Genomic DNA, 26,046 nt, shown 5'->3' on the forward strand with positions numbered 1-26,046 from the left:
TTTTCAGATGGATAGTTTATTTGCTAATAAATGCTGTTCAGGCTGAAACAATTCACAGACTTAGGCCGAATTCAGCTAGTGTTTTCTGCTATAAAAAGGGGAACCCCATTTTTCTTCACAAACCAGAAAACGTCCATTTTAGCATTTCAGCGTGAAAAATTTAAAACATGAAAGAACACTTAGACTTCTTCTTAGACTTCCATCTTAGACTTCAGCTTGATTTTATTTCTTTACTTTGAAGACAACTTTATTTCTTTACTTTGAAATGAACTGTTTCATTTTTATATCCATCCCAGATAAATCCTTTCTGTTTTATAGCAGGGAAAGCAAATTATTTAAAAGGGACTCTTTTTTTTTTTTAGTCTGTTCCCACAGGCCTTCTCTGGGGCTTTGCTTGCTTTTTCCAATGGCTTAGGAGTGTGAACATAATGTGCAGCTGGTGAGCTTGTCTTTACAGCTGATAAAGCGAGTTACACCAGGGTCATGCAGAAATGAACCCTGCATACAGGTCGAGTACATAAAATAGGAGTTCTCCTCCAGCGGCCTCATGTTACAGACGTGATTTATGTCTCCAGCACTTTGGTTCTGTTTGGAGCCTGGCATGGTTATGTGCAATCTGCCCAGCCAGGCTTGAAAGCTTCTCTTCTCTCAACTTGCTTGTGCAAGGCAGGTAAGCAGCATAAGAGACAGCCTGAAAGGTCAGAGATGGATGGAGGCAGCACCAGTGGGTCTTGCTGCACCAAATTCGCTCGCTAGCTGTAACTCGTGGAAAGAAAACTTGCTGAAATACTTCTTGCAAACAGATAAAATGTGTCTTTTCCAGGCAATCTAACACTTGAAAAGACTCATTAATAATGATTGCAAATTGTGGAGAAACTATAGCTTCTATCTGTGGGTTACAAGGCATTTTTCAGGTATTACCTGAGCGTCAGAAGATAAAAGGGAAGAAATCAATCTAGACCTGATTTTCACAGAGGTTTCATGGTGACGCCTGCAGAGATTATTAAAAATATCTAAGCAGATTAGGCACACCTAAGCCCTCTTAAAAGCAGCGAGCTTTAGACACCTCACTTGCTACTGGGTTTTTGCAAATCATTCCCAGAAAAGGGGACATTTAAACGAAGCAATTTCAGGTGTTCAGTGCACGTGCCTAAACAGACCGTGATGTCCCCGTGCTGCTCTGCAGTCCAGGCAGGGTGTGGAGGGAGAGAAGGCAAAGCTGCAGCACAATCCTGTGCTGAATCACACCTGGGAGGACGCTCCCTGTGAGATAACAAGACCTGTGACATAACATCACAGCTTTGCAAGGTCCATCTGCCCCAAAACTAACAGCAGCCAGCCACAAACACTTGGGAGAAGTGTAAAACAAGGCTGCAGAGATGCTTCCACAGTACATCCTCCCACTGCCCAGGAGTCACCAGTTCAGCCACTGCCTGACTTCACCAGGTTTAACAACCCTTTATGGAATTTTCTGTGTGATACTTTCATCACGAGCTATTCAAATAGGAGATTTCTCTTGTTCTAAATCTGCAGCCTCATCATGTCAGTGCATAGTTCTTAGGCCTGGTGTAATCGTATAAAATAACTTTAAAAAAATAAATACTCCTTCTCTATTCACCATCTCTTTCCCCTTCATGATTTTATATACACTTTGATCATATCTCCCCTCTGTCATCTTTCCCAGCCTGAACACTCCTTATCCATTGAATCCCAATGCATAAGAAATTGCTTCCTACCTGTGCAGGGAGCCTGTGATCAAAGCTTGGTGTGGGTTGCTACATCAGACAGTGAGGATACATACACACTGCCCAAAACTGGAGTACAGACACCTTTGCTATGGCACACAGCAGGCACTGGAGTGTGCCCAGTGCCAGGACTGCACAGGGAATGGGATGGGCAGAGCTGTCCTCAGCTCCTGCCTCTGTGGAGGAAATGAATGAGGCAAGAGTAATAATAGGCCTGTTCAAATATACTGTCTTCAGGACATGCATTTCTGGACACACAAATGCTGCTTCCCTGGGATTCACAGAGTATAAAAAAAGTCTGCAAATCTTTTAGGAGAAGCCCCAGATCTTGGGATTTTTTTCTTAAAAGTTGTGTGGACCAGGCTGCAATGCATTCAGACCTCAATCCATGACATGCTTTGTCCCAGCTCCCAGAGAGGCCCTAAAGAAATGTAGATTCTCCACATTTATCATGATCAGTCCATATGTAAATGAGAGAGTCAAAATAACTAAGGGTTGGCAACCACATCAAGAGTCTGGCTGTGTTTCTCAGGTGTGCTCAGGTGTTCTTCTCAGAAGGTAGATTTTTTACAACTGGTTGAGAAAGGCTTTTTCAGCAATCCTGCATGCTGCCTTTCCCCATCCCTTTTCACTTTTCACACTAAAAGGAAAACCAAAACCTTTTCCAGACTGGGGAGAAAACACATGGAAAGGGGAGGCAGAACAAGAAAAAGTGATGAATTACAATAGAAGAGAAGCAAGTGGCAGGCTGTCCTAGGGAAGTGTGAAATACTCAAGATTTCTGCTGCTGTCCTCCTGAGCACTGACTTCTTTCTTGTTTTAGAAAAAAAAAAAATCGTGCTGTTCATAGAAACCACTCCACTAAAAGTTTGTCAAAATTAGCCAGTCTTCCTAAAACTAAGAACCTCTTTTTTGTTCAATGGATGTATTTAAAAACACCATAAAAATATTTTTCCAAGTGATCTACAAAGGGAAATGTTCCTTGTGTGTGAATGCTTCCCCATTTCCTCAACCCAGTGAGAGTGATCACATAAACCAAGGGTATGCAGATGCCGGCAGTGACTGAATTACCATAGATTAGCCACTTATTACTGTTAGTTTAAATTAATATGCTTTATATTATAATGTGCTGGAAGCATGAAAACATCTTCTAGACTAGTAATGTGTTAAGCCATGATAACTTCTGCTCTTGCAGTGCATCTCCTTTCTGAAAGCTGAAACATTTGATGATGGTTTAACCAGTGACAGGTGACTGCTGCAGTGGCATAAATCAAATTTGCATGTCCTTGGTGGCTGAGTAGGAGCACACCAAGACATCATTTTGAAATGAAGTGGAACATATGTTTTAATGCCTGCAAATATCAGAAGGATGTTTCAAAGAAGAAACAGATCTTCTTCCCTTGGGGTTAAATGCTCCTTGAGCTTTCCACCATCCAGGTCCAGTAGATGTGCTGGTGAAATCCAGCCTAAATCCTATCCTTGTAGGGTCCCATGCACCTTCCAGAAAGGGGAAGCAGTTTTACCACAACCCCAACCATCCTGCACAGATGTTAAGTGGTATTTTCACACACTTCAGCTGATTGCTCAAGTGGTGTGGCAGGCTTTTGCCATACAATCCCAGAGCAGCAGGGATCCCCAGAGATGTGGTCCCAGCCATTAGGCTGCTTCTTTGAGTGTTTTCCTCTTGCTTTTTAGTGCATGTGACATCTCTGTGCTGTGTGCTTTTTCATCTTTAGAGGTCTCTCACCACCCCATGCTGCCAATCTTCCCCTCTCCAGGCCCTTTGATCAGAGCACTTTCCCCTGCCACCCCTATCAGTGTCAATGGACGCATGGCCCTCTCTAGCTGTTGGGGACATCCCCCATGGACAGTGACAAGCAGCTGATTTCCAGGCTGCTCTTCCCTCCTGGATCTGTGCCCCCCTTCCCCTCATGCCACTGCCCCTTGCTCTCACCTATTGAAGCACAGGCTCTTCAGAGCCAAGCTGCTCTCAAGGGAGCTGAGCTGGGGAGTGGTTGTGAGTGCTCCTCAGGACATAGTGACACAGTGCTCCTCAGGACATAGTGACAGTGCTCCTCAGGACACAGTGACAGTGCTCCTCAGGACAGTGGCACACTGCTCCTCAGGACACACTGCTCCTCAGGACACAGTGACAGTGCTCCTCAGGACACAGAGACACACTGCTCCTCAGGACACAGTGACAGTGCTCCTCAGGACACAGAGACACACTGCTCCTCAGGACACAGTGACAGTGCTCCTCAGGACACAGAGACACACTGCTCCTCAGGACACAGTGACACAGTGCTCCTCAGGACACAGTGACACACTGCTCCTCAGGACACAGTGACAGTGCTCCTCAGGACACAGTGACACACTGCTCCTCAGGACACCCTGCCCCCCTGACCTCCAGGCAGGTGAGACAGTGACGTAGGGAATTACAAACTGAAGTACATGGCCAGGATGGTGAAAAGTATGGGGATACTTCTTTTCTGTTTTGGTGGCTTTCCTTAAGATGATGAATGAACCAAACATCCCATCTGATACCCCTGCACCTGTTTTCCTCAGCAATACAAGAGTAGTCTGACAGAGCTGTCTGTTTGTTAGATATGATTTCTGGAGGAGAAGGGATGTATCAGTGAGAAGATATTACAGCTCCAATGTTGTCCCAGTGCCCCCCAAGCCTCCTCCATTTCTTCAGACTAGGCCGGAATGAAATTTGGGGTTCAGTACTTATTTTATGGTATATAAAGTGTGCAAAGGTGTAGAGACAGCCAGAAAACCCTTCTGTGGGTGTTTGTGTGACACCTCACACACAGGGAATGCACTGCTGGGGTCAATGGGGTCCCAATGTGACTTCTTAGATATGGAAAGACAAAAATAGTGAATGGACATTGCTGAGAGAGAAGCCTCAGGAGAGACTGTGCCTCAGCAGAGAACATAACCACCTTCACCTTATTAATAATAATTTTTTTTAAGGAGGAAGAGGGTCATCTTGAAGCTGTCTGGTGTCTGGCTTTGCTAGAGCAGATGCTCTAATGAAGGGCAGGGTTAGGAGCATTTCAGTGCTGAAGGAATTAAGGATTCTGGCCTGGACCCAGAGTTGAAACAAAAATTGCTGTGGGGCTTAAACCTGTTTTTAACAAGAGCGTGTAGCCTGCCAGACCTGGTGAGAGATTAGCAATTTAATTATACAGGCCCGAGCTTCCTGCTTCCCACTAAGTGCCTAAAACCCCTCTAAAGAGGCCCATTACCTCCCTTTTTTTTTTTTTTTTTTCTCTTGCATTAACTAGGCAATTCAGAGCAGCATAAACACAGAGGAAGGACAGGGGTTCCCTTGCAGAGATCTGGGGGTTTTATGGCTAAGTGCCTCCTGATGGATCTGTCAGAGCCTCCCACAAGAGCAAACCTGTCACTCCCCGCAGCGACCATTAGCTTTATCTCCAGCATCCCTGGAAGCATTTTCTGTTTGTCCCCTCCTGAACTCGCTGAGGAGAGCACGGGCTGTTCTCAGGCACTGGCTGACTTTGAGAGAGAAAGAGGCAAAGTGAGCAGCCGGGCTCTGGGCACAGGGATTTGGGACAGAAAGCCTCGGCAGGAGCCTTCGGGGATGGCTGAGTGCTGTTTCACGTGGGAAACAGAGGAAAGGCAGGCAGAAAGCTGCTGAGAAACACGTGACATGCAATCTGCTGAGCTCCAAAAGGCTGTTTGAAATAGGGAGCCAGGAGGAAGAAGTGGCAGACGGGAAGCAAGTTTATTAAGGATTGTGAGGCTCCCATACCATAAGCAATGAATTTTCTTATCTTGGTTTGGAAAGACAAGTATCTGTCAGGGTAAACTGGAGTTTCTCTTGAAATGAAGAATGTAAAAACTCCTCTCTCTAAATTACTATAATTTTGCAATTAGGAGGTTTCAAGCAAAAAATATGGGAATAGGAACAACAGTCCTTTACTAGGAATATTAAAAATGCAAATGCAGTAATAAAAAAAAACCAAACAAGTAAACAAACAAAAGTCCTAGAAAACCCTGATGGAGTCAGGAATACAACCTGACACCCTGTCAGCCACGGTGTTGGAAGCAGTCCAAATAAGTCCTCCTGGAGTAACAGATGTGGCTCTGTTGGAGTAGAGATGATCCTGTAGACAGGTTCAGTTGTGGTGAGATGAGTCCGGTTTTCTTCTGAGAATCCAGTGGAAAAGAGGATGATCTGGGGTCCCTGTGTCCCCATTTTTATCTGGATAGGGAATGGTTGGCTCCTCCCCACTGGATGGACCATCTCACAATGGGATGATGTAATGTGTCATGGCACTGGTGAGCCTTAATGGCCCATTAACAGAAGATATCCCCCAGAGGGTGGATGAAGTTGATGAAAGAGATCAGAAACACTGCCCCCCCTGGTTTTAACAGCTGGTCTATTGTCAGAAGGCACCCACCCTCCTCCCCCCTGGAGTTACAAGAGATAAAGAAAAAAAAAAAAAGAAACTATCTCCCAACTGCTTTCTACACATAAAATAGAATACACCTGTTTTGTTTTGTTTTGTTTTGTTTTGTTTTGTTTTGTTTTGTTTTGTTTTGTTTTGTTTTGTTTTGTTTTGTTTTTTGTTTTGTTTTGTTTTGTTTTGTTTTGCTTTGTTATATAACCCAAGACATCTCTGCAACTGTTTTTCTTTCCATCCCTGCCTGTGGGGTGTTTTCAGACAGTCCTGCCTCACAGATCCTCTTCAAGGTGGTAGTTGAGTTGTGTTACTACTACAAGTTCATCCATGCATGCAGACATTTCAGTTCCCTTGGTCTCCTGGGACTGTTTTGGTATCTCTGGGTTCAACTCTGCTCTGCTCTCCCAACACCACATCCCCAGCCAGGCACCCACTGATCCACAGTGTCTGAGCCCCACTGTTGTATGCACCAGAACTTGTTTTGGCAGTAAGGTTCCTGCTAAGGAGTGCAGGGAGCAGGTACCATATACTCTTAACAGGTGTGCTCCTGATAAATGCCCTTAAGATGCAGAAATGTAGTGATTTCTCCATCTCCTACACCTTTGTACATCCAAAGGGCAGAGCTAGGAGTGGATCAGACCCCAGAACAGCAGGCTGCTGCTGTCAGAGCTGTTGGCTGTTTTACCTAAAATCCTTTAAAAACAGAGCAAAGACATCTACTCTGCAAGCAGCACAGGAAATCTTGCAAGAATGTAATGGAGTGTAATCAGCGACAGATTTGTCATCTCTGTTCATGGCTGAGGGAAAGCACTGTGATAGATGACACCACGGCGTCTTCAAGCTATTGTTATGTCATGCTAAGCCAGGCTTTAATTTCTGGGACAGCAAGGGAGAACTCCATTTCTCTTTGGTCGTCACTTGGCCCTGGGGGTCAGCCCACTTTGGAGTCATGCTGGGGTAGGGAGAGGATGTGAGACAGCAATGGCACTGATTAAAGTGCTGCAGTCTCCCCAGTGCCCAATTTGTGTGAGTTGATTGCACCTGCAGAGGTGACCCACGCCAGATTTGGGATTGGAAAGTCATTTCCCCCAGTCAGACTGTCAGATGTTTCACCCTTGCCTGGTGTGTCTTCCAGTCTTCTCCCTGGAACCATCTGGGAAATCTTTTGGTAGTGTGGGAGCATTGGTGCTTTCTGCCATGGTTTCCAGCCTCACTTGCAGTTGAATGTTGGTGGGGTTTGTGATGATGGGAAGAAGATGTCCTCTGGCTTTTAGCCAGGTGAGGCCCACATAAACCAAGATATCCCCTCTGCAGGGAGATCACTGAGGGTGAAATGAAGTTGAGGGAGAACTGGATGTCAGCTCATGGAGGATGGTATCCCTCTGGGATTCTCACACTCCCTGGATCCTTGCTAAAGCCTTGACTCCTTCAATCAAGAGATTATCTGGCCTCAACAGACTTAGTCATAACAAAGATTTTTTGCATTTCATTGTCCTGGGGAGAAGCATTAAAGTGCAATGAGGTATAAAAAACCTAGGAGGCCATGAGAAACAGCCGAAACAGCCAAACAGCATTTTCTTTTTTCGGTTCCATAGTTGGAGGATTTTTATTTTTTTTTAGCAAATAAAATCATGCTGAGGTTTGATTCATGTTTTTTTTAAATTCCTCAGAAGTCTGCAGTGTCATTCTCCTGGTTTGGCATCCTAATTCAAAGTGAAATACATAAAGCCAAAAGGAGTGTGTCAAGGAGTTTCTCTAGCTTTCATCATCTTTTTTTTCCATCAGCAGACACCATCCTTTTTGAGCTGACTGGCAATGTGTAAAAAGGAATAGAGGGAAGGGCTTGGTAATAAAATGTTAATGAGATTTTTATTATTGTTTTCAGTGGTATCAGGATAGAACCTTTATGCATATAACAACAGCTAAATATTCAACTGCAGAAACTTGTTTCTAGCAAGCTTGTAACAACTCACTGCAGCACACTCGCAGTGTCCAGCCTTTAGGAGGAATTAACAGCTATCAGTGCATGCTGCCAGCACCTGGATACACACCCTAAGAGGAGCTTTACCTTTGCCAAAAAAAGGATATGAAAAAATACGCGAGGATGAGGCACAAGCTGCCGCGGCTCTGCAGAGCCCCGCCGCGGGTGCCGGCCGAGCTCAGGGTCTGCACTCCCCTGCCAAAGGTGAGCTGCTGGCACCAGGGTGGAGCTGGGGGCCAGGGGATTCGGAGGGTTGGTTTGGTTTGGAGATAGGATTTGGGGTGGTGGGGTAAAGCTGAATTGTGGACTTCTGTAGGAGTTTTCCGAAGCTGAAATTTTTGAAGACAGGGAAGAGAAGAGGATAGCATGAGATGAGGAGTTAGAGACTTCTTCTCTGTGGGATGAAGTCCTCTGGGACATCCTCTGTCCGGGTGAAATGAGAGGTTGCTTTGCTACATTAAGTCTCTTCAAATTCAGGCTAGAAGAGCAAGAAGAGTCCCCAGGGGCTGCTGAGAGTGGTCAGCTGGGAGCAGGTTGAAAAAACATCCTCCCTAATCCCCATCTGTGGTCAGCAGAAGCACAGGTTTCTGCTCCAGTCTGCCTCTAGAGAAACCTCTCTCTCTCACTGACTCTGCAGTTGCCTTTACAGGGGGAGTTAAATCCCTGAAGGTCTCCCTGCTCCCCCTGTCCTCCATCACCTCTACAGCATTATTTTATCCTGTGCATGTTTAGAGTTTCAGGACATTGCTTTTCCTTGAGTCATCAAACGCTGCTGTCCAAAAGCCCATGAGTCACACAGCAGGAAACACTGCAAGTGTTTCTAAATGCTTGGCTGTACAAAGAGTGCCAGGGAAATACCCTGGAAGTGCCTGAGGACAATTTCTGTGAGCAGTGTGGATGTGAGCTAGAGGAGGAAGGAGGCAAGGGGATGGGAGTTCAGTGGTTTGAGCACAGGTTGTTATTTTGGGACTTCTGGATGCGTGGGGTTCCTCTGTGTGTCTCACTGTGAGTGGCACTTGTGAGCTGAGAGCATCGTACCTGCCACGGGCAGGTTGATTCACTTCTGCTTCCAACATCCCCGGGAATCTCAGCGTGAGGAGGGGTGTCCCGCCTTCACTGCAGCACATGTGGCTGATAAAACCTGTCAGCAAACACAGAGTGATGGGAGAATGGCCTTGGCAGCCCAAAGCCCTCTGTGAGGGCTCCAGCACGGCGACGGGAGCGGCTGCGCATCGCCAGGGCCCCGCTCCCTCGCTGTGCCAGACTTTGGAGAAACGCTAAAAGCAGAATTATGAGCACGCATCTCCAGGGTACCGTAAATATCATTTTTAATTAACTGGCAATTCTACAGAGGAGACTTTGTGCAGTTCTGTGAGACATGGGAACAAAGTTCAGCCTGTCCCTGTGACAGAGCTCCAAATTTTCCCTGCACTTTCCCAACCCAACGCCAGCAAACAGATGTGCTCTGTGCCTCCTATTTATGCGCTCCCAAGAAATTAGCACCCCGTTAAGCTACACAATGCAGTGCATTTATTTTTATTTCACTGTGCTGCAGCCTTTCAATGGTCACTCCACATTATTTCTTACTGGAATCAAATCCAGACTAGCATCAAGGGCTTCTTAAATCAACAGGGTTTGAATTTTGAGCAGCAAAACAAGTACTTATAGCTTAAGATAAAGTAACATAGAGCAGCTGCCAAGATGCTAGGTCCAGTGTTTCACTCCAGTCCAAAAGGGAAGGGATAGAGAGGAAGATTTAATTTCCAAATACCTGAAGCTGGGACTGTGATTTGTTTGCAGACCCAGTTTAGGGCAATAAACAGCTATATTTATATCTCCTGAATGTGCTTATTATTTCAAGATCTCACCCACCAAGTGAAAGCAGCATGACAAAGCAGCACTGTAAGCAGCCAAAAAATATATAAAAAGCAATTGATCCATTATAGATGTAGTCTCAGGCAAGCTCAGTCTATTTTTAATCATTTTAATAATGCAGCTGATTTGCTACATCAAGGAGGGGAGCTGGAGTGGGAGCCCTCACAGCGAGCTAAACAATAGGCTCATGTGGCTCAGTGGCATCTGGACATCTCCCAGAGTGTGCATGGCTCAGCCACCTCGCAGGGAAATGGTGTCACTGCAGCAGCCCTGCCCAGCAGGTCACCTTGAGACATGGGAGAGCCCAGACACAAATGGATGATGCTTCAGGAAAGTAAGGGAAGAAGTCAGTGGGACATTGAGCTGTGGGAAGTGGGATTAGAAAAGGGGAGGGTTTATCAACAGCATTTGAGAGGTGCATTTCTATTGTTGTGATTTGGGCAGATGGATTGTGATGCAGGTTGCTGCCATATGAGGCAGATGTGGGCATGCATAGCCAGACAAGGAGACTCTGGTTCCTCCGTGTTCTCCACATTCTCCATGGCCACAGCCTCCTCTCTCCACTTGGAAGATACAAAACCCATCTAAGCAACACCCACGCAGCTTATTTGTGCCAAAACAGCTCCTTCATCCTTGGGTGGCTTGAATGGCCTTGGGGGAAGTCTGGAAGAAAGAAAACTTGAGGCTTCCCTTCCCTTGCCCAGAGCGGCCTTTAAATGAAAACGTATGTGAGGGGGACAGTAGACAAATGCCTTTAGCCAAAGGGTGCCTTTTAGGACACTCAGTTAAATCATGAAAATACGACAATGTCTTAGCTACAGAGAGTGGTGGGAGGCCAGCAAGGAGAGGTGGACCACCCACGAGAAGCAGTGCAATGGGAACAGTGAAAAAAGTCAGCCAGCAGCAGCTATGCCCAGGAAGAAGATGAGATGTTGGTTGAATACAGTGACAATAAAATAGAAATTGTAGCCATATTTTTTAACTTGAAAGCTAAGTCCTTTGCAGCACCTGGGACAACTCAGAGGCAGGATGATCTGGGACTGCATATTGCTGACTCTAAGCTCGCTTCATAAAGCAAACAGGAATGTCCCAGTTAAAGGCTTTAAAAGGTTTGGGTCAAGCCTTGGTGCTAAACCTGCCAGGGCAGCAGGACTCTGGTCTCTGCTTTTCTTCCCTGCCATATCTCAGAGCCTCTGGCGTCTCCCATACGGAGACTTCCTTATAAAAACGTTTATCTTGTTGTCGTGTGGAAGCAGCAGTTTTCTCCCCGTTGTGGAGCTGTGTCAGTCCCACTGCGGGCAGGAGGTCAGGAATGGGACTCCCACGCTCATTCTTCATCTGGCAGCACGGGCCAGCCCCAGCCTGGCAAGCCCTGCAGATGGAGGCAGCGGTCCCACTGCCAGTGAGAGAGAGGACTGACGGACATGTGGGGTCTCAGCTGGCTCCCTGAGCAGCCCCAGATGTGTCATAGCCTTGCCTGGCAGTGCACTGGGTACCTGCAGGCTTGTCCCACACAGTTTAGGATGGGGAGATGCTCTTGAAGGAGCGTCTTTTACCTTTATTTTACCCTTTCCAAGTTACTCACCATCATTCCGTAGGTCTCCTTCTCCATATTTTTTCCCTCTGGACCAAAGAGTCCACTTTGCTTACTCAGTAATTTCTTTATAGAAGCCATTTTTCTTACATTTAATCATCTTCATTGCCTTTCCTTGAATCCTGCCCCTCATCTTTATGTCTTTTCTGGATATAAAATGATCAAAAAACAGTATTGAAGATGTAAGTGAACCCTGGTTTGATTCAGTGGTACATTAATATTCTGTTTTATTTGCCCCTTGGTAAATGTTAATATTTTATTTGCTTATTCCACCACTACTGAGCAACGGACTGATGTTTCACAGAATTATTATAATCCAAATATCTTACTCCTGAGTGAGCCCAGAGCCCATAATCTTATATGTGAAGTTCAGACATTTTTCCTGCTGTGAACATTACTTTGCATTTGACTACATTAAATTTAATTAGCTGTTTTATTGCTCATTTACTTAGTCTCATCATATCTTTCGGCAGGCCCTTGTTCTCACTAGCCTGAATACCACAGTGTGACCAGGAAACAGTGCTCCCTCTTTCACAGTCTGCCTGGTAATAGGTAGAGCAATGTGTGTCCTCACTCAGATCCCTGGAGAAAACTCAAAATCATTTTCCTGTTTGTTGCCTTGACTGCATGAACTCAAGGTTTGCAAGATTCCTTCTCTGGAGATATATCACAGTTGGATGCCTTCATCAGATGAGGCTGTTGCACTTCATCCTGGATCACAGATTTGAGGTAGAGCCATAGGCTGATGTTCAGCCTTTGCTGCAGCACCAATTTAATTAATTCATTGAATAATTGTCACAGGTGACATTGAAAGCTACTGCAGGATGGGGCTGACTTACAGCCCCATGATCCAAAGTGAGGGCAGATGGCTGTGTCCTGGGCCAGCTGGAACCTGATCAGCTTCACACTCAGCTCCAGATTCAGTGAATTACCACAATCCAACCTGGAGGAGTCAGACTGATCAGTTCCTGTGTCCAGGTTTCTGTGTGGAAAGGAAACTGGAGATGGAAGGAAGGTTTGGGAAGCTGATGGTTCCTTGTCATCCAAGTTCACCTAGAGTATGGAATCTTCCCTCTTCACCTTCCCCAAAAAGAACAACTCCTTGCTGAGAGGAGAAGCATAGAAAAACCTTGTGGAGGCGATCAAAAGGATTCATCTTCAAATCCTCACTTCGATTATTTCAAGCAAAAAAATCATAAAAGTTCACTACTGGTTGTGTAGAAAGACAGCCTGACTTGCCACAGCTGAATTGGAGCCCATCCCACACCTGTGGGGTGACAAAACCACTGCCCCAAATGGACTTTTACCCATATTTGTCACACAGGTTCACAACTGAAGCCTTGGCCTCTTGGCTAGAGCAGTGGAGGAGAGCCAGGATGCCCCATGACCCAGAAATGTTTTTTGCCTCATGGACAAATAGCCTTCCCATCCTCCCTGGACTCCTCATCTCGAGTCTGTGCAAGCTGGGCTGGCCCAAACCTAACATCCTGGGACTAATTAAACTCAGATCAGCTTGTTAACCCTTTCTTGTCAACTTTTGGCCTTAGTAAACTTTTTGTTCAGTTTTACACTCCTGTCTTTGTCAGCCAGTGCTTGCAGGGCAGCTCTTTCCTCACCAACCACCTTCACCCCTGGAACTCCCCCAAGAGGACAATTCTGGGACCCAGTGTGTCCCCAGATAACATTTCAGCTTTTGAAAAACAGCATATTTTGCTGAAATCTCATTTTGGCAAAAATGCTACAATAATCTCCCCTTTTTAGCTCTTTTCTGGTATCTTATTCCCAAATGGTCGAAGAAAACTAGGAAGGAAGTGAGGAGAAAATGTGGGTGTAGAAGAACATCCTGTTCTGCACAAATACCCTGGTGTGTTGTCAGATGGATGCTCTGCTTTAAATAGGTCTCATGCTTGCAAAGGCCAAAGTAACACATTCTCAGAAATTAGAAAAGATGGAAATAATGATTTAATAAAGAAATTGTTTGGACCTATTGCATTAAAGAATTGATCACCTTAGAGCTTCTCATTGTCACATGTGATCTCATTTCTTTGTGCTCCTGTAATGCACATGCACAGAGGTTTTGGGAAAAATCCCTGGGGAACTCAGAGAAATTCTTGTTTACTCTATTTGAGTGGCTATCTCCATAAGAAAGGTCACTTGGGGTAAGCAACGTTGAAGCAAGAGCTAGAAGAGATCCAATGGGATAGATTCAGAGCTTTTATGTGTTTGAAGAAGTTCTGCTTTGATCTGATTTTGTGGCTCTGGTTTCTGCTATCTGCTTTTTCAAGGTTCAGTGAGTGATTTCAGGGTTGAGTGAAACAGTTTTCTACACTTTGGTGCCCTGTTTTTTTCACCATCAATATTATTTTACCACAGCTACACCAATTTCTTCAGTTATCACTGGAACATCGTGACTTTTTTTTTTCTTCTGCACTTTTTCTATGTTTTACACCTTTTTCCCATCGTGTTTTCCTGTGAATCTGAAATTCTATTTCAATTTGAAGGAAATAAGGAAAGAGATACACCCTTGAGTACAAAATGCCCTGCAGTCTGGGAGTCAGGAAAATTCCACAGGACTTTCAGCAAAACTTTTCCCAGCAACAGCCTTTTTACCCAAACTTCTGACCATCTCTACAGACAGTTAATACTGATCAGCAGGAGAATTGCTCAGCTCAGTATTGCAACTGCAAGAGCCTAAGAGCTGCTATATCAACATATACTGTTGTAATAAGGGGAATCCCAGGTCATGCAGAGCTGAGCCTGGGTGAGAACCCAGGAATTCATTCATCCTCCTTGCCATTGCCAGTGGAGCACGTGGTGTTTTTGGTGCCAGATGTTTCTTGAGTGGGCATCAGGGCGTTATGTGTTCCCATGACCCATTTTCTTGTGCCTGACACTATTTTCTCCATCACTTTTGAAATAATCTTGAAATTCATGTTATGAAGACAAAAATGAGCCTGTGTTGGAGTCAAAGAGTCTGTCACATGGACACTGCGTTCTGACCCTGGAAGATGTCTCCTGTTGTTTATCTCTGTAACCAACACAATGCAGCTACAGGGACAGTCAAGGGGCACAAGTGACATTCTTGCCCTGTTCTATTGCACAGAGAGAGCCTACAGAAAAGAATCTTTAATTTAGTATTTCAGTATTTGACACTCAGCCTTTGTGCAATAAATGGGGTGGGGAGGACAGAAGCAATCACATGTTTGATTCCAGTGAAGTTCTTGTTGTGGTCAGATGGTTGGACAGTAGTTGGGTCAGTTAGAGGTGGACAAACGCATGATTCAGTCTGGCTGGACCACTGCTGGCTCATTGACACAGCCCAAGCACTGATCTCTGTGGACCAGGGACCTGCAGAAGGCCAGTCATGTGTCCTAGTACCCAGCCTGGTTGTGTAGAAACGACAGATTCCTGGAACCTCTGGAATTTCCCTGGAATTTCTACGTGTGCTGGAGAGGATGAAGTCCTTACCAGCAGTCAATTCTTCTTCCTAGAGAGCAGAATAAGTGAAGTCCTGTCTGTGGTGAGCCCTGTGGCCAAGCAGCTTGCTCATTGCCTTGCTGCATTCTGGTTTCCTGAGTTTCCACCTCCTTCCCTCCAAATGCATTCCTCTCTGTTTCGATCCATGCTCATTAAAACACCCTTCCACTCACACTGGTGAAGACAGACACTTTGTCAAGGCTTTAATGAAGGGGCAGCATGTGAATGATTAACAGGCTTTTTTGCAGTAGACAAGCTTCTCGTGCTGGATTTATTTCTGGAGCAGTCACCCTATTATCTGATGTAGGGCCATGTGTGAATGAGAGTTGGTCCAGCTGGAAAATGAATTACATGTCCTTCTTTGCTGTTGAAACCATCCATCATAACATGTCCCAAATGGTCCATCGTTGTTGTTTAGTAAAACTCGGACATCAGAGGCAGCTCTTGATCTGATGATAATGGGTACATGTCTGAAAACGTGATTTCAGCTGTAACTCTGAGAATACTCAGTTGGAATTTATGACTAGAGGTCTTTTTAAGCTCCATCAACTCTATCCATCTCACACCTTTAGAAATAACACTGATCTTCAGTTTCTGAAGGCTTTAGAGCAGCCTTGTGGATTTTTTTGTCCAGTGTCTGGAATACATCACATGCGAGATTTCACCCTCAGATTTCAGACTATGTGGGTACATGTCAAATAAATAAAAAACAATTTGGCTGAGCAATGTGAACATCATGAAAGGCAGTTGGATGAACATGGCACTGTCTAGGATGCAGAAGACTTTGACACCAGTCCTGGCCAGATCAAGACTTTCAGTATTTCTCCTTTTTGTGCCTCAGTTTCCTTTCTAGTTGGTTCCACTTAACATTATGCAAAATCCTTGAAGGGAACCTCCACTGGGTTTTGCTTTGGTTGAGTCATGTCCATCAATACCTTCCCACTCCATGTGGAGCTGTGAGAGCTACAAAGTGCTAAGCAAGCAGAAACCTTTCCTCCATTGCATTAAGTGGGAGCAGATGTGGGGAGGAGCAGCAAGCACTTGGGCTCATGCTTTAAACTTTCCATGAATACAGCAAATTGGAAGGGTCTAGTCTTGAGAAGTGCTATGGGGACTGGGATGCTCCAGAGCTGAAAGGGCTGAGTGGTGAGAATAGGTGTCAGAATTGGTGTTTGCAGGGTCAAACTCTGCAGTGTTATTTGGGGTTATTCCCCACCATACATAACCTCAACAGTCACCACTGCACACCAGTGCCTCGGGGAGTGAGCAAGGGGATCTATTAATACTCCTAGGAAAGAATTAGTATCCAAACAACTTTTGTTTCCTTGTTTTTGACACGTCTGTGCTCCCCTCTGTCACTCGCTACAGCACAGAGCCTGGTATGCTGTGACAAAGAGCTTTTGATGGAGTGCTTGTGTGAATTGGCCCAGCACTGGTCACAGCCAACTTCTGTGGGACCCGCTGCCCCTGCGGTACAATACGCTCCAGTGTGCTGGGCCATTTGTGAAAGGTCAGAAATGAACAGAGAAATGGACTGGAGTCAAAAACAAGCAGTCCTATAAATATCAGTCATAGTCAAAGGCAGTTTATTCCATTCCTCCCCTCTCTCTCCTTCTGTGTGTGTCTCTCCCTCCCTCTGTTGTGGTTTCCCAGATATAACTCCATGCTTCTGGCTGGGGAGCTCTGAAAGGAAGGCAGCACACACACTGCAGCTTCTCTCCCATCTTGCACACATGGAATAATCCTCAGTCCTGCAAGCAGGGCTGACAGCCGGCACCGAGTCCAGGCGTCATCTGGACTCTGATGTTAAGCTCTGATTTCTTGGATTTTCCTTATCTGTGAGAAACTAATTTGTGACAGTCTGAGAACGAGATTTGGCCACAGACACTTTGGATTGCGACTTCTGACAGCTTCCCTCTGTTTGACTTCACAATGACTTTAGCAGCTAAATTAGAGGATATTGAAGTGACACTGGAGCACCTACTAATGGATGTGTTTGTAAGTAAGCCAGAATTTCCTTTTTAAATTGAGATGCCAAGAATCCAGAAGGCAGTAAACTAATTTATGGCATATCCAAAGTGTTACACTGACTTAATTTCTTTACATTTCCTGATAAACTGTGTATAATCCAACTCTACCAATATGTTGTGGTTTAGGTATCTCCTGAAAGCCATAGCATGCAAAACTGGAGCAGTGTGAGAGAGGACAGATTTTGCACTGGTTTTGTGTATCATCTACAAATTTGATGTGAAAAGGAGGAGAGATTTGGTCAGTTTGAGGAATATCTCTGTAAAACAATTGCATTGACAGAGATTTAAGTTGTGCATTGCTGGATGTCAAGTGTCCTTGACTTTAGGATTTTGACAGCTATTAGATTACAATTTTGACTCTTGAGTTATTTTGTAAGAGATGGAGGAACAAGCAAAACAGCTGTGTTCTCAAAAGAATCCTGCTTATTAGTCCTGGATGTATGAAATAGTTTAAACCTGAAGTTAATCTGGGATTGCTTCCTTGGAATCATAAAAGCTCAGTGGAGCAATGTATGATTTGATTCTGGACATCTGAGATAAGAATCTGTGTTTATAATCTCATGTTAAAGTTTCTTAAAAATATTAAATCATTTCCAAACATATTCTTGCCTTTTCCAACACAGCTTCATGGATTTTGCCTAAAGGTCAGAGACAGTCATGTTTTGGAAGGTTTTTTGGTGGGAGGGGATGGAAAATAATAGTGAGGGATTGCCAGTTCATTTGTCTTTGTAAAAACACTCATGTCAATGTGATCTGTACACTCTGAATTCAGGCTATAAGAAATAAGATGGCAAATGACCTTCTGAATTTTCAGAAGAGTTTTTTGGCATCTCTTAAATGGGATATTTCAAATTTCAAGGTCTAGTGATGAGGAATCTTAGGCATCAACCACAAAAGTGAAAAACAGGAGATCTTGCCAGATTTCTAGCCTGTGGTCCAGTTATTGAGGTGTCCATCTGTGCTGTGAAATGGATTCAAGTTTCTCTGTACTGGCATCTCATCTCAGTACTTTGGAAAGTGCCTTTACCCCTTTCCCAGGCTGCTGAGATTGGGGTAGATGAACATTATTGGAGACTGCCCTGTGAAAGCTTCTACATAGGGCATGAAATACTGAAATACTCTTTGGGCTGTAATATCTGAATCAACCTAATTATTATTTGCCACTCTGGGTTCAACTCCTTTTCCCAGCTCTCAGTACTGTGAATCCCAGAGAAAATCCCTAAGGATTTAAATCCTCATGACAAGCAAAGATGTAACATCTGCCTCTCATGACCACAGCACGCTGTGAAAGCTATTCTGTGTGGGAAGGGGGCAGTGCTTTCTTTGGAGTATTTGCAAATGTTGTAGGATAAACTTGGCACCACAATTCCTCTTGGTCTATTTATAGCTCAGCGTTGCTTCACTGACTTGGGTGTTTGACACCTGGGGGACTGAAACCATCCTGGGACAAGTGTCACTGAACAGTGGGTGCTTAAAGCATTCTGTCACAGGGCAGCTCCAAGCAGAATCTCAGAGACTGACATCTAGAAAGCCAGGGCTGACTGAGGTTGAACAATCCTACATGTGTCTGATTGTGTTTGAAGGGCATGAAAAGCCTCCTGTCTTGCTGGGAACCACACAGCCCAGTGAGACAGGGAAGGAGGGAATCATATCTTCTTGGCTCTTCATGTCCCACTGCCAGTTTTAGTGTCCATGCCTTGATTCCATCCAAATGCCTCTCCTCATCGGTTTTTGGGTTTGGTGTTTGGTGGTTTTTGCAATGAAGGCGACAATTGGCCAAATAAAATGTGGGCTGAATTCTCCAGAGGTACAGGCGACCGCAGTTTGTGAAACCAATGGAGCCCTTCTCAGGTTGTATTTTGCACTGGTCTCTCAAATTTGTAGTTCTAGAAGCCCAGTGGAACATCCCCAGCTGGGACAATGCAGTCACAGCTGAAATTGTGATGCAGGGACATGTCTGTGCAGTGCCATGCTGTGCCACCCCTGAGCACAGCTGGCTCTGGAGGAGCTGGGGTGTGTGAGCAGCATTGTGCAGGGGACACTGCAGCAGTGTCACAGCCGTGTGCTCTGCAGAGCCTGGGGCTGCTCGACCCAGGGGCAACACATCCAGGCTCCACATCCCATTTCAGGGCTGGCAATCCAATCTAGCCTCTAAGCAAATCAAGAAAAAAGGTTTTCCCTTATGAGCAACCGTGTTTGCAGCTAGCTGGGCTCTTCTAAAACCTACCTAGGAATTAAGGCAAGAAGAATTTCAGATAATCTAGATCAAATGCCACATGCAGAATCACCACTATCAAGCACAATTTTCAAGCTTTACTCATACATCACCTTGCCTTGCTGCTGTGTTTGATCTTAAACCACTTATTCATTTAGCAATGCTAAAAATAACCTCTGCATATACTGGATACAGAAAAGTAAACATCAAACTCAATATGAAGGAGGGCAAAATGTCAAGCTCTGGCGGTTACAGGGCATTCTAGCAGCCAGATTTGTCCAAGGTCTTTGATCCACTACCAAGAGTTTTGCTGCAGCAAGATGGGGATTTTGGTGAGGAGCATGAGGCCAGACTGGTCGGGCTGGATGGGCTGTGGGCAGACTGCCAGGTAACAGGACCCTCCTGGGAATGATCTTGGAGTCTGCTCCATGCCATGCATCTTCATCTGTGTCAGGTTTATTGCTGAAAGAGCAAAGCCATCTGTCACCATAATGCTCCTCTTCCAATTCTTCGGTGCCCTCCACTGCTCCAAACCAGGTGATTACTTACAAAATTGGGAAATTGTGGTCTAGGGAGCCTTGAATTATCTTTTTTTTTTCTTCTAAGAAACTTAGTTTTAATGCTTCTTGGACCTTAGGGGCAGTAACCCATTCCCAGATCAGTGGACCCTGACAAAGCTCACTTTAATAGCTTGTACTAAACTATCAAGCCCATCTTGTCACAGTGTAAAAGGTTATAGCAGACAACAAATGAGAAGCAACCACCAGTTTGTAACGAGAACTGAGACACAGCTCAGCACAGACTAACATACCTTGATGTAATTTAGCTTCTGCAGTAATGCAGACTGAAGAAAAACTATAGGATTGGGCCAGTTTTTCTCTGAATGAGCTTTTTAGCTAAATTCTCCTGCAAGAACTCACCTGGAGTGAATTCAGCAGTTTTGCAGGGATGACAGCAAGCCTCGCCAGCAGATGTGTTAAACACTTCCTCTGGAAAGGAAGGAATGTATTACATGTTCTCTAGTATTACATGAGAACACTTTTTAAAACATTTTTTCTTTCTTTTTGCGGAAACCAGAGATTTGCATCTACACGGCACGAGCTGCCGCTTCCTTCCAGGACACGGTGCTCTCGCTGCGTTGTCATCCCGTATCAGAAAGCAGCTGGTGCTGCCCTGACACTTCCCTTCCCCGGTTTCCAAAGGGCACTGGAGAGCTGTGCTAGGCTGTACCAGATGAGATAAAAGGGAATTTTTTGACATGACATTTCATAATTAGCTGTCATCGCCGGCGGGCTGCTGCCCAGCCGCCTGGCGGGCTGGGACTGGAGAAAGCTGGACAGGGACACAGGGACCAAAGCAGGGAGGCAGGGCAGGGACAAGCTCAGCAGGTCCCTTGGGTGTGCTACAGGGAAAAGGGAGTCTGGATATGAAATGCAGACTGAATCCTTGTTTCATAGCTCGCAAAAGGCATCCCTGAGCTACACCCTCCTTGCCTCTGGACACACTAATTATTGTTGAGCAGTCTGTGAATGAGACCTTTGAGGGAAACCTCAGGATCAACCTTGCTGCCTTCCAGGCCTTGCCTTAGGCACAGGCAGAGCAAACCTCCAGGATATGCCATGCCCAGGATGCATGGGGCACTTTCCATGGGATGTCTGGAAGGGGTTGAAAGTGAGAAGGGTTGTGGGGGCTGCCCAAATGAGAGATGCTTTTCCTTGCATTATGGGTGTGGCTTTAGATCTGCTAAAAAAAACAGACTTTCAGGCAAACAGGCTAAGGGATAATAATCCTGTTAGGAAAGTGAGCCTGAAGTAGTCAAACATCAGCTGGCATCAAAAAGGAGACTGAATTCTGAAGACAGACATGATGGAGCTGTAGTGGATATCCCACAAGAGAAAAAAATCCTTCAGATGAAGTCCTTAAACCATGAACCCTGTATGCTGGCCCACTCCAGATATCACCTGGAAGTTTATCTCCAATGATTCCTGGGGTCTTAGAGCCCATCCAGACACATCCTGTCAAATCCACAGTACACTCCATAGCTCCCTCTACATTCCTACAAACATCTATTTTCACATCTGGCTCCTCAGGCTTCTTCTCACCACATTCCACAGAAAAATATATACTTACATGTATATGTATATATGCCTATATATGTATATATAAATATATTTTAAATGTATTTTTAAATATCTTTATCTACATATATAGCATGTACATGTATATGTATGAGAGTATCTCATGAAATTATATTTGTAATGTCTTTCTAGCATGGAGAGGGGCTATGATTGCTTTGCCCTGAGTGGATGTAGGAATCCAGATTTGCCATGCCCCAGACTCCTCCATCACCCAGAGAAACAGCTGCTCTTCTCCCTCCACATGTTGTCAGATTCTGGCAGAGTTAACACCTAAATAGCAAGAGCATGAAACTCAGTCAGAAGAAATTACCTGGGATGAACCAGAATTAAGGTGGGAGTCAAACTCTTACATCCAGACAGATGTAAAGCTGGATATTTGAAAGAGAGGGATATTCTCCTATGCAATATTGAAGGGTCTGAAATGAGGGTCAGACAGGAGACAGAGCCCCCTTTGGCAATGGGGATGGCACCATGAGGTGGACAAGGCCATCGTGTCCCAGTAAGGATTTGGAGTGGTGGCTACCAATACCCACAGATTCCAGCTCTTAAAGCTAATCTGTGAAGAGAGGGGCATTTAGCTGACCTGGCTCTTTATTAAATAATAGTGAAACAACAATAAAATCAGCCCTGATGATTTTTCATGTTACAGATAGAGAAGCTGAGACAGAGGGACGCAGAGCCATTTAAGCAGCATCCTCGCCCATCTTCCCACTTAGAAAGGAGTAGAAACACAACTTCCAGAAGCCTGGGTTGGTGGTTTGTTCCCTCCAGAGTATAAGACTCCACACAATAGCAGAATAATCCAACCATGAATGTCTCACAGATCTCTGATGCCAAGGATGAAGTGTGACTTTGGATCTAGTCCTAGCATGCTCTGGCATAGATAGCTGTGAAATTTGTCCATTCTTTGGGCAATTAGACCATTAACCTTCCTATTTTCTCATGCCATCAACACTGGTAAACAGTAGCCATCCTCATAGCTGGGACTGAGGACAATCTGGAGACAGGAGGGGTGCAGGAAGGGGGTTGTGATGAACTTGCTTCGAGCACCATTTACACCGTGAGCCCTGCATGCATGAGTCCCCCTCCCTGCAGTAATCAAACAAACATTCTTGCAGTTGCTATCGACTCCCGGTGTCTGTGTTACATTTTTCTTAATAACAATTGCAATAATAAGACATTATCAACATGTAAAGTGATCCATTAACCTCTACAGCAGCAATAAATTTTGTGGCTTTGCCAGGCTGCCCGGGCTTGCTAATCGAAGAGCAAGAAGCAAGTTCATACCCAGAGCAGTCACAAATCATACATAATGCAGAGGTGTGGGTGCTAACCTCACCCCCTGCAATATAATGGGTATTGCCATGTGTTTATTTATCAGAGAAATTGGTTCTTTGAAGCAGCTCCTAATGACTTTCTCTCTGGCAACAACAGCATCCCCCAGTTTTTCCTCAGTATCCAGTTTGCAGGAGATTTAAAGCTTCGCCCTCCACCCTGGAGTCAGCATGAGTTATGGCAGTGCAGGGAAGAGAAGCAGAATCAGGCCCCTTGATCTGCAATAAAAGCTGAGGTTGCTTAGCAGGATTGCACCATTAAAGAGATTTAATTAGGTAGCTTGCCTCAGGTTTTGTTTAGACACTTCTGAAACTAAGAAATGAAAAATAATCATATCAGGTCTTCCCAGTGAAGGATGTAGTCCAGCAGATAACATCAAGTCCCTACAGACAGCTCTAAAAGAGGGTAAATGCATAACCACAATGCCCACAGTTACCTTTCAACAACCAGTTCCTTGTACTCAAGGGTTTCACCACCCAGAAGTAGCACCTTCAAATTTAGCAGCCCAAGGTAGATGAGGGCTTTTATGAGTCATTGAGTCATATTTTGAGCCCAACCCAGGAATCCAGCTGCCATGGACAGCCCTGGAGAAGAAAAGCCATAGTGCTGTGCTGCCACCCTCCACATGGTGCCATGGATAGAAAACTCCCATCTCACTCCCATGAGAGTCAGATTGTGCTGCTGACCCTCAGAGAGCCTTTGTGGAGAAGGAGAAGAGCTCTGTGGAGCAGCCTAGGCTTGGTCAACCATGCTGAACAACACACAGACATGACACAGTGAGAACAAAGGGCTGGGAGTGGGAATGCCAAAAGAGATGTTAGCAAAAACAAGGTAATTAAATACAGTTACCAAGGGACAGAGGAGAACCTCTGAGAGCTGGCAAGTCAGGCAAAGAGTGGCCAGTTTTCATGTCTCCCCAACTGGTGGGGAGACACTGACACTTTCAGGTTCCATTCAGCCCCCAGTAAAATAAGCAGCTAAAGCAGGTCTGGTGTCTCAAAGCTTGCAAGTGCCCATTTCCTTCCAGCTATGACAAAAGGAGTCCAAGTGACAAGCTTACATAAAGGGACCAAAATTAGGAGAGGTAAATGCCACTTCAGGTGAGTCCTACAACTGGGGCAGGGTGTTGTATGAATAGATAGGAATTACAGGGAGAGACCCCAAGATTCCAAGACAGAAGGTCCAGAGAGTCAAACTTTTCACATTTCTCCATATGCCAAAAAAATACACACAAAACACAACCTAGCTGGATTTGTATTTTGCCAATGTTAGCAGTTCCTCTTTCAGTTTGATGCAGAGTTTTTTTCTCACTTGGAGAAAAGTCATTATTATTGAATGCCTGCAAAACCTCAGCTACAAAACATGATTTGCCTGAGAAGCTATTAACCAAGTCTGGCAAAACTTAAAAAAAAAAGCCTTGTAACATCTCTCAGGGGTCTTCTGCTTCCCTCCTTTCTTTAGGGACATGTTGGTCTCTCTGCCATTCATGTGGCCTTCTCTGGGGCAACACAACTCTCTCTCCTTCCCTTACACAGACACATATGCTTTCCCACAATATATTAAGATTAATCAAAGCAGTGTAACAAGGATGAAGTTTTAAAAGAGAGAAAATTGCACAGAACAAAGAAGCATTTATCTTCACAGTGTTTGACATAGTCCATATGTCACACATCCTGTTTAAGGCTTACATCGAGCTCAAGGCTGAGTACCTTCCATGCCGTGCTGAGCAAACCCCTATTTCTTCAGGAATTGAAGCAAATCAGCAGTGCTAAGCACTCCACTGGAATAGCCTGCTCACATTTTAAGATTTGATACTGAGATGTACCGAGTATTCACACATTCCTTGCAGTCACCAGGATTTCCAAAGGCTTTAGACCAGACCCCCAGTAGAAATATTGCATAGTCATCCCCCAGCTAAGAGCATGCCTGCTCTTGTGTGCATCACACCCTGCCTCTGCTGCTCAGCCTCCATGTGGGAATGTGCTATTGTTGCCAAATATCTCCTCCTTTGTTTATATTAGCCCTGGAAGTCAGAGGTGGCCTCTTCAATCCCTCCGTGATGTTTACAGGGGCGTGTCTCCAGGGCAATGGGGTCAGGCGAGTTCCCTCCCTAATTAATTGCTGTCTCTCTGAGTTATGTGGGAAAAGAGCCGACCTGCCAGCACACTAAAACCCAAGGGAAATGTTCTTCCATCTAGCAGAGGCCCTTCTTATCTGCTGCTGCTCTTCTGGACAGGGTTTTCCAGGAGCCCATCTGCCCGAGCCACTTTCCCCAACCAGGACCACAGAAAGGTCAGAGGATGAAGAGGAGAACTGCAGGTGGGATGGAGGCTGCTCTGGGAGAGTCTGCCTGGTGGCAGGAGGGGAAGAGGAAGGGTGAAGGTTGCTCTGTCCTCTTTCCTGAAGGTATTTCCTGGGTTGTCTGTATCTCTGCCATGATTTTCAGTAGAGGCTGTGCCAAGAACTTGCTGGCCTGGTGACACAGCAGCTGCTGGGTCTAAGTGCTTGGCTAGGTGCAGGCTCGGCAGGTGACATCCTGGGCTCCTCACTGTGCTCTGCCAGCCATTCCCCATCAACACCCAAGCTGAGGTACACAAAGCAGCTGATGAGCAGCCAGGCAGACACTTATGCTGGGATGCCAGTGAATGAGGACATTCAGGACCATCTGACATGACATTCTGTGTCAACCTACAGCAAAGTGCCTCAGATACGAACTTCTCTGAGTCCAGAAGGGCTCGGTTCTGGGGTTCTGATTAGGCTTATGCTAATCAGACCCACTGACATGTCTGTGAACTGCACATGATAAAACAACCATGTTGCAGCACGATGTGAATTTGTGACAGGAGCCCAAATTCCCCATGGCTTTTGTGGGTATAAATGAAGGGCATGCAGTCCAACACCACCTTGATCACTGCATAATCCCCAGCTCTAGATCAGAGTGAAACAAAGCGTGAATCCTGTGTTCCAATGTGGGGCTGACCTTCATATTCAGCCTGGGTAGTTGCACACAGCAAAGGCACTCCCAGGCACAGCTTGCCCAGGGGAGACAGGGACAGGATGGTGTGTGTGGCCCCTGATGTGACACAGCCCTGCCACATACAGGGGAAGCCCCCAGGCTTTCTGTGGCTGGGGACCACAAACAGCCTCTCTCTCACCCCTGCAAGCTGCTGGGTTATTGCCAGCTCTGATGGAAAGGACTCACATGGGAACGGAGCTGCACCCG

General features: G+C 45.4%; 1 protein-coding gene and 1 long non-coding RNA gene across 3 annotated transcripts in view; one reads left to right on the top strand and one right to left on the bottom strand.

The window, feature by feature from the left end:
• The window catches only part of FRMD4A (FERM domain containing 4A), a 275,338-nt gene that overhangs the window by 47,226 nt on the left and 202,066 nt on the right, over positions 1-26,046 (top strand). The window contains exon 1 of one of the 2 annotated variants that reach the window (XM_063397023.1): positions 16,710-17,103. The exons of the other annotated variant lie outside the window; for it this stretch is intronic. Within the exon in view, the coding sequence (XP_063253093.1) occupies positions 17,038-17,103 (66 nt within the window). The 5' untranslated portion in view covers positions 16,710-17,037. Of the gene's footprint in view, positions 1-16,709; positions 17,104-26,046 lie in introns of those variants that run through there. 2 annotated transcript variants of the gene reach the window in all.
• LOC134550375 (uncharacterized) lies at positions 19,434-23,514 on the bottom strand. Its single transcript, XR_010080319.1, has 2 exons — positions 23,260-23,514; positions 19,434-19,812 (listed from the first exon to the last, which is right to left on the bottom strand). It is a non-coding gene; the product is annotated as an uncharacterized LOC134550375 (long non-coding RNA).

Source organism: Prinia subflava, chromosome 4, assembly GCF_021018805.1.
Source record: "Prinia subflava isolate CZ2003 ecotype Zambia chromosome 4, Cam_Psub_1.2, whole genome shotgun sequence".
Taxonomy (NCBI): domain Eukaryota; kingdom Metazoa; phylum Chordata; class Aves; order Passeriformes; family Cisticolidae; genus Prinia; species Prinia subflava.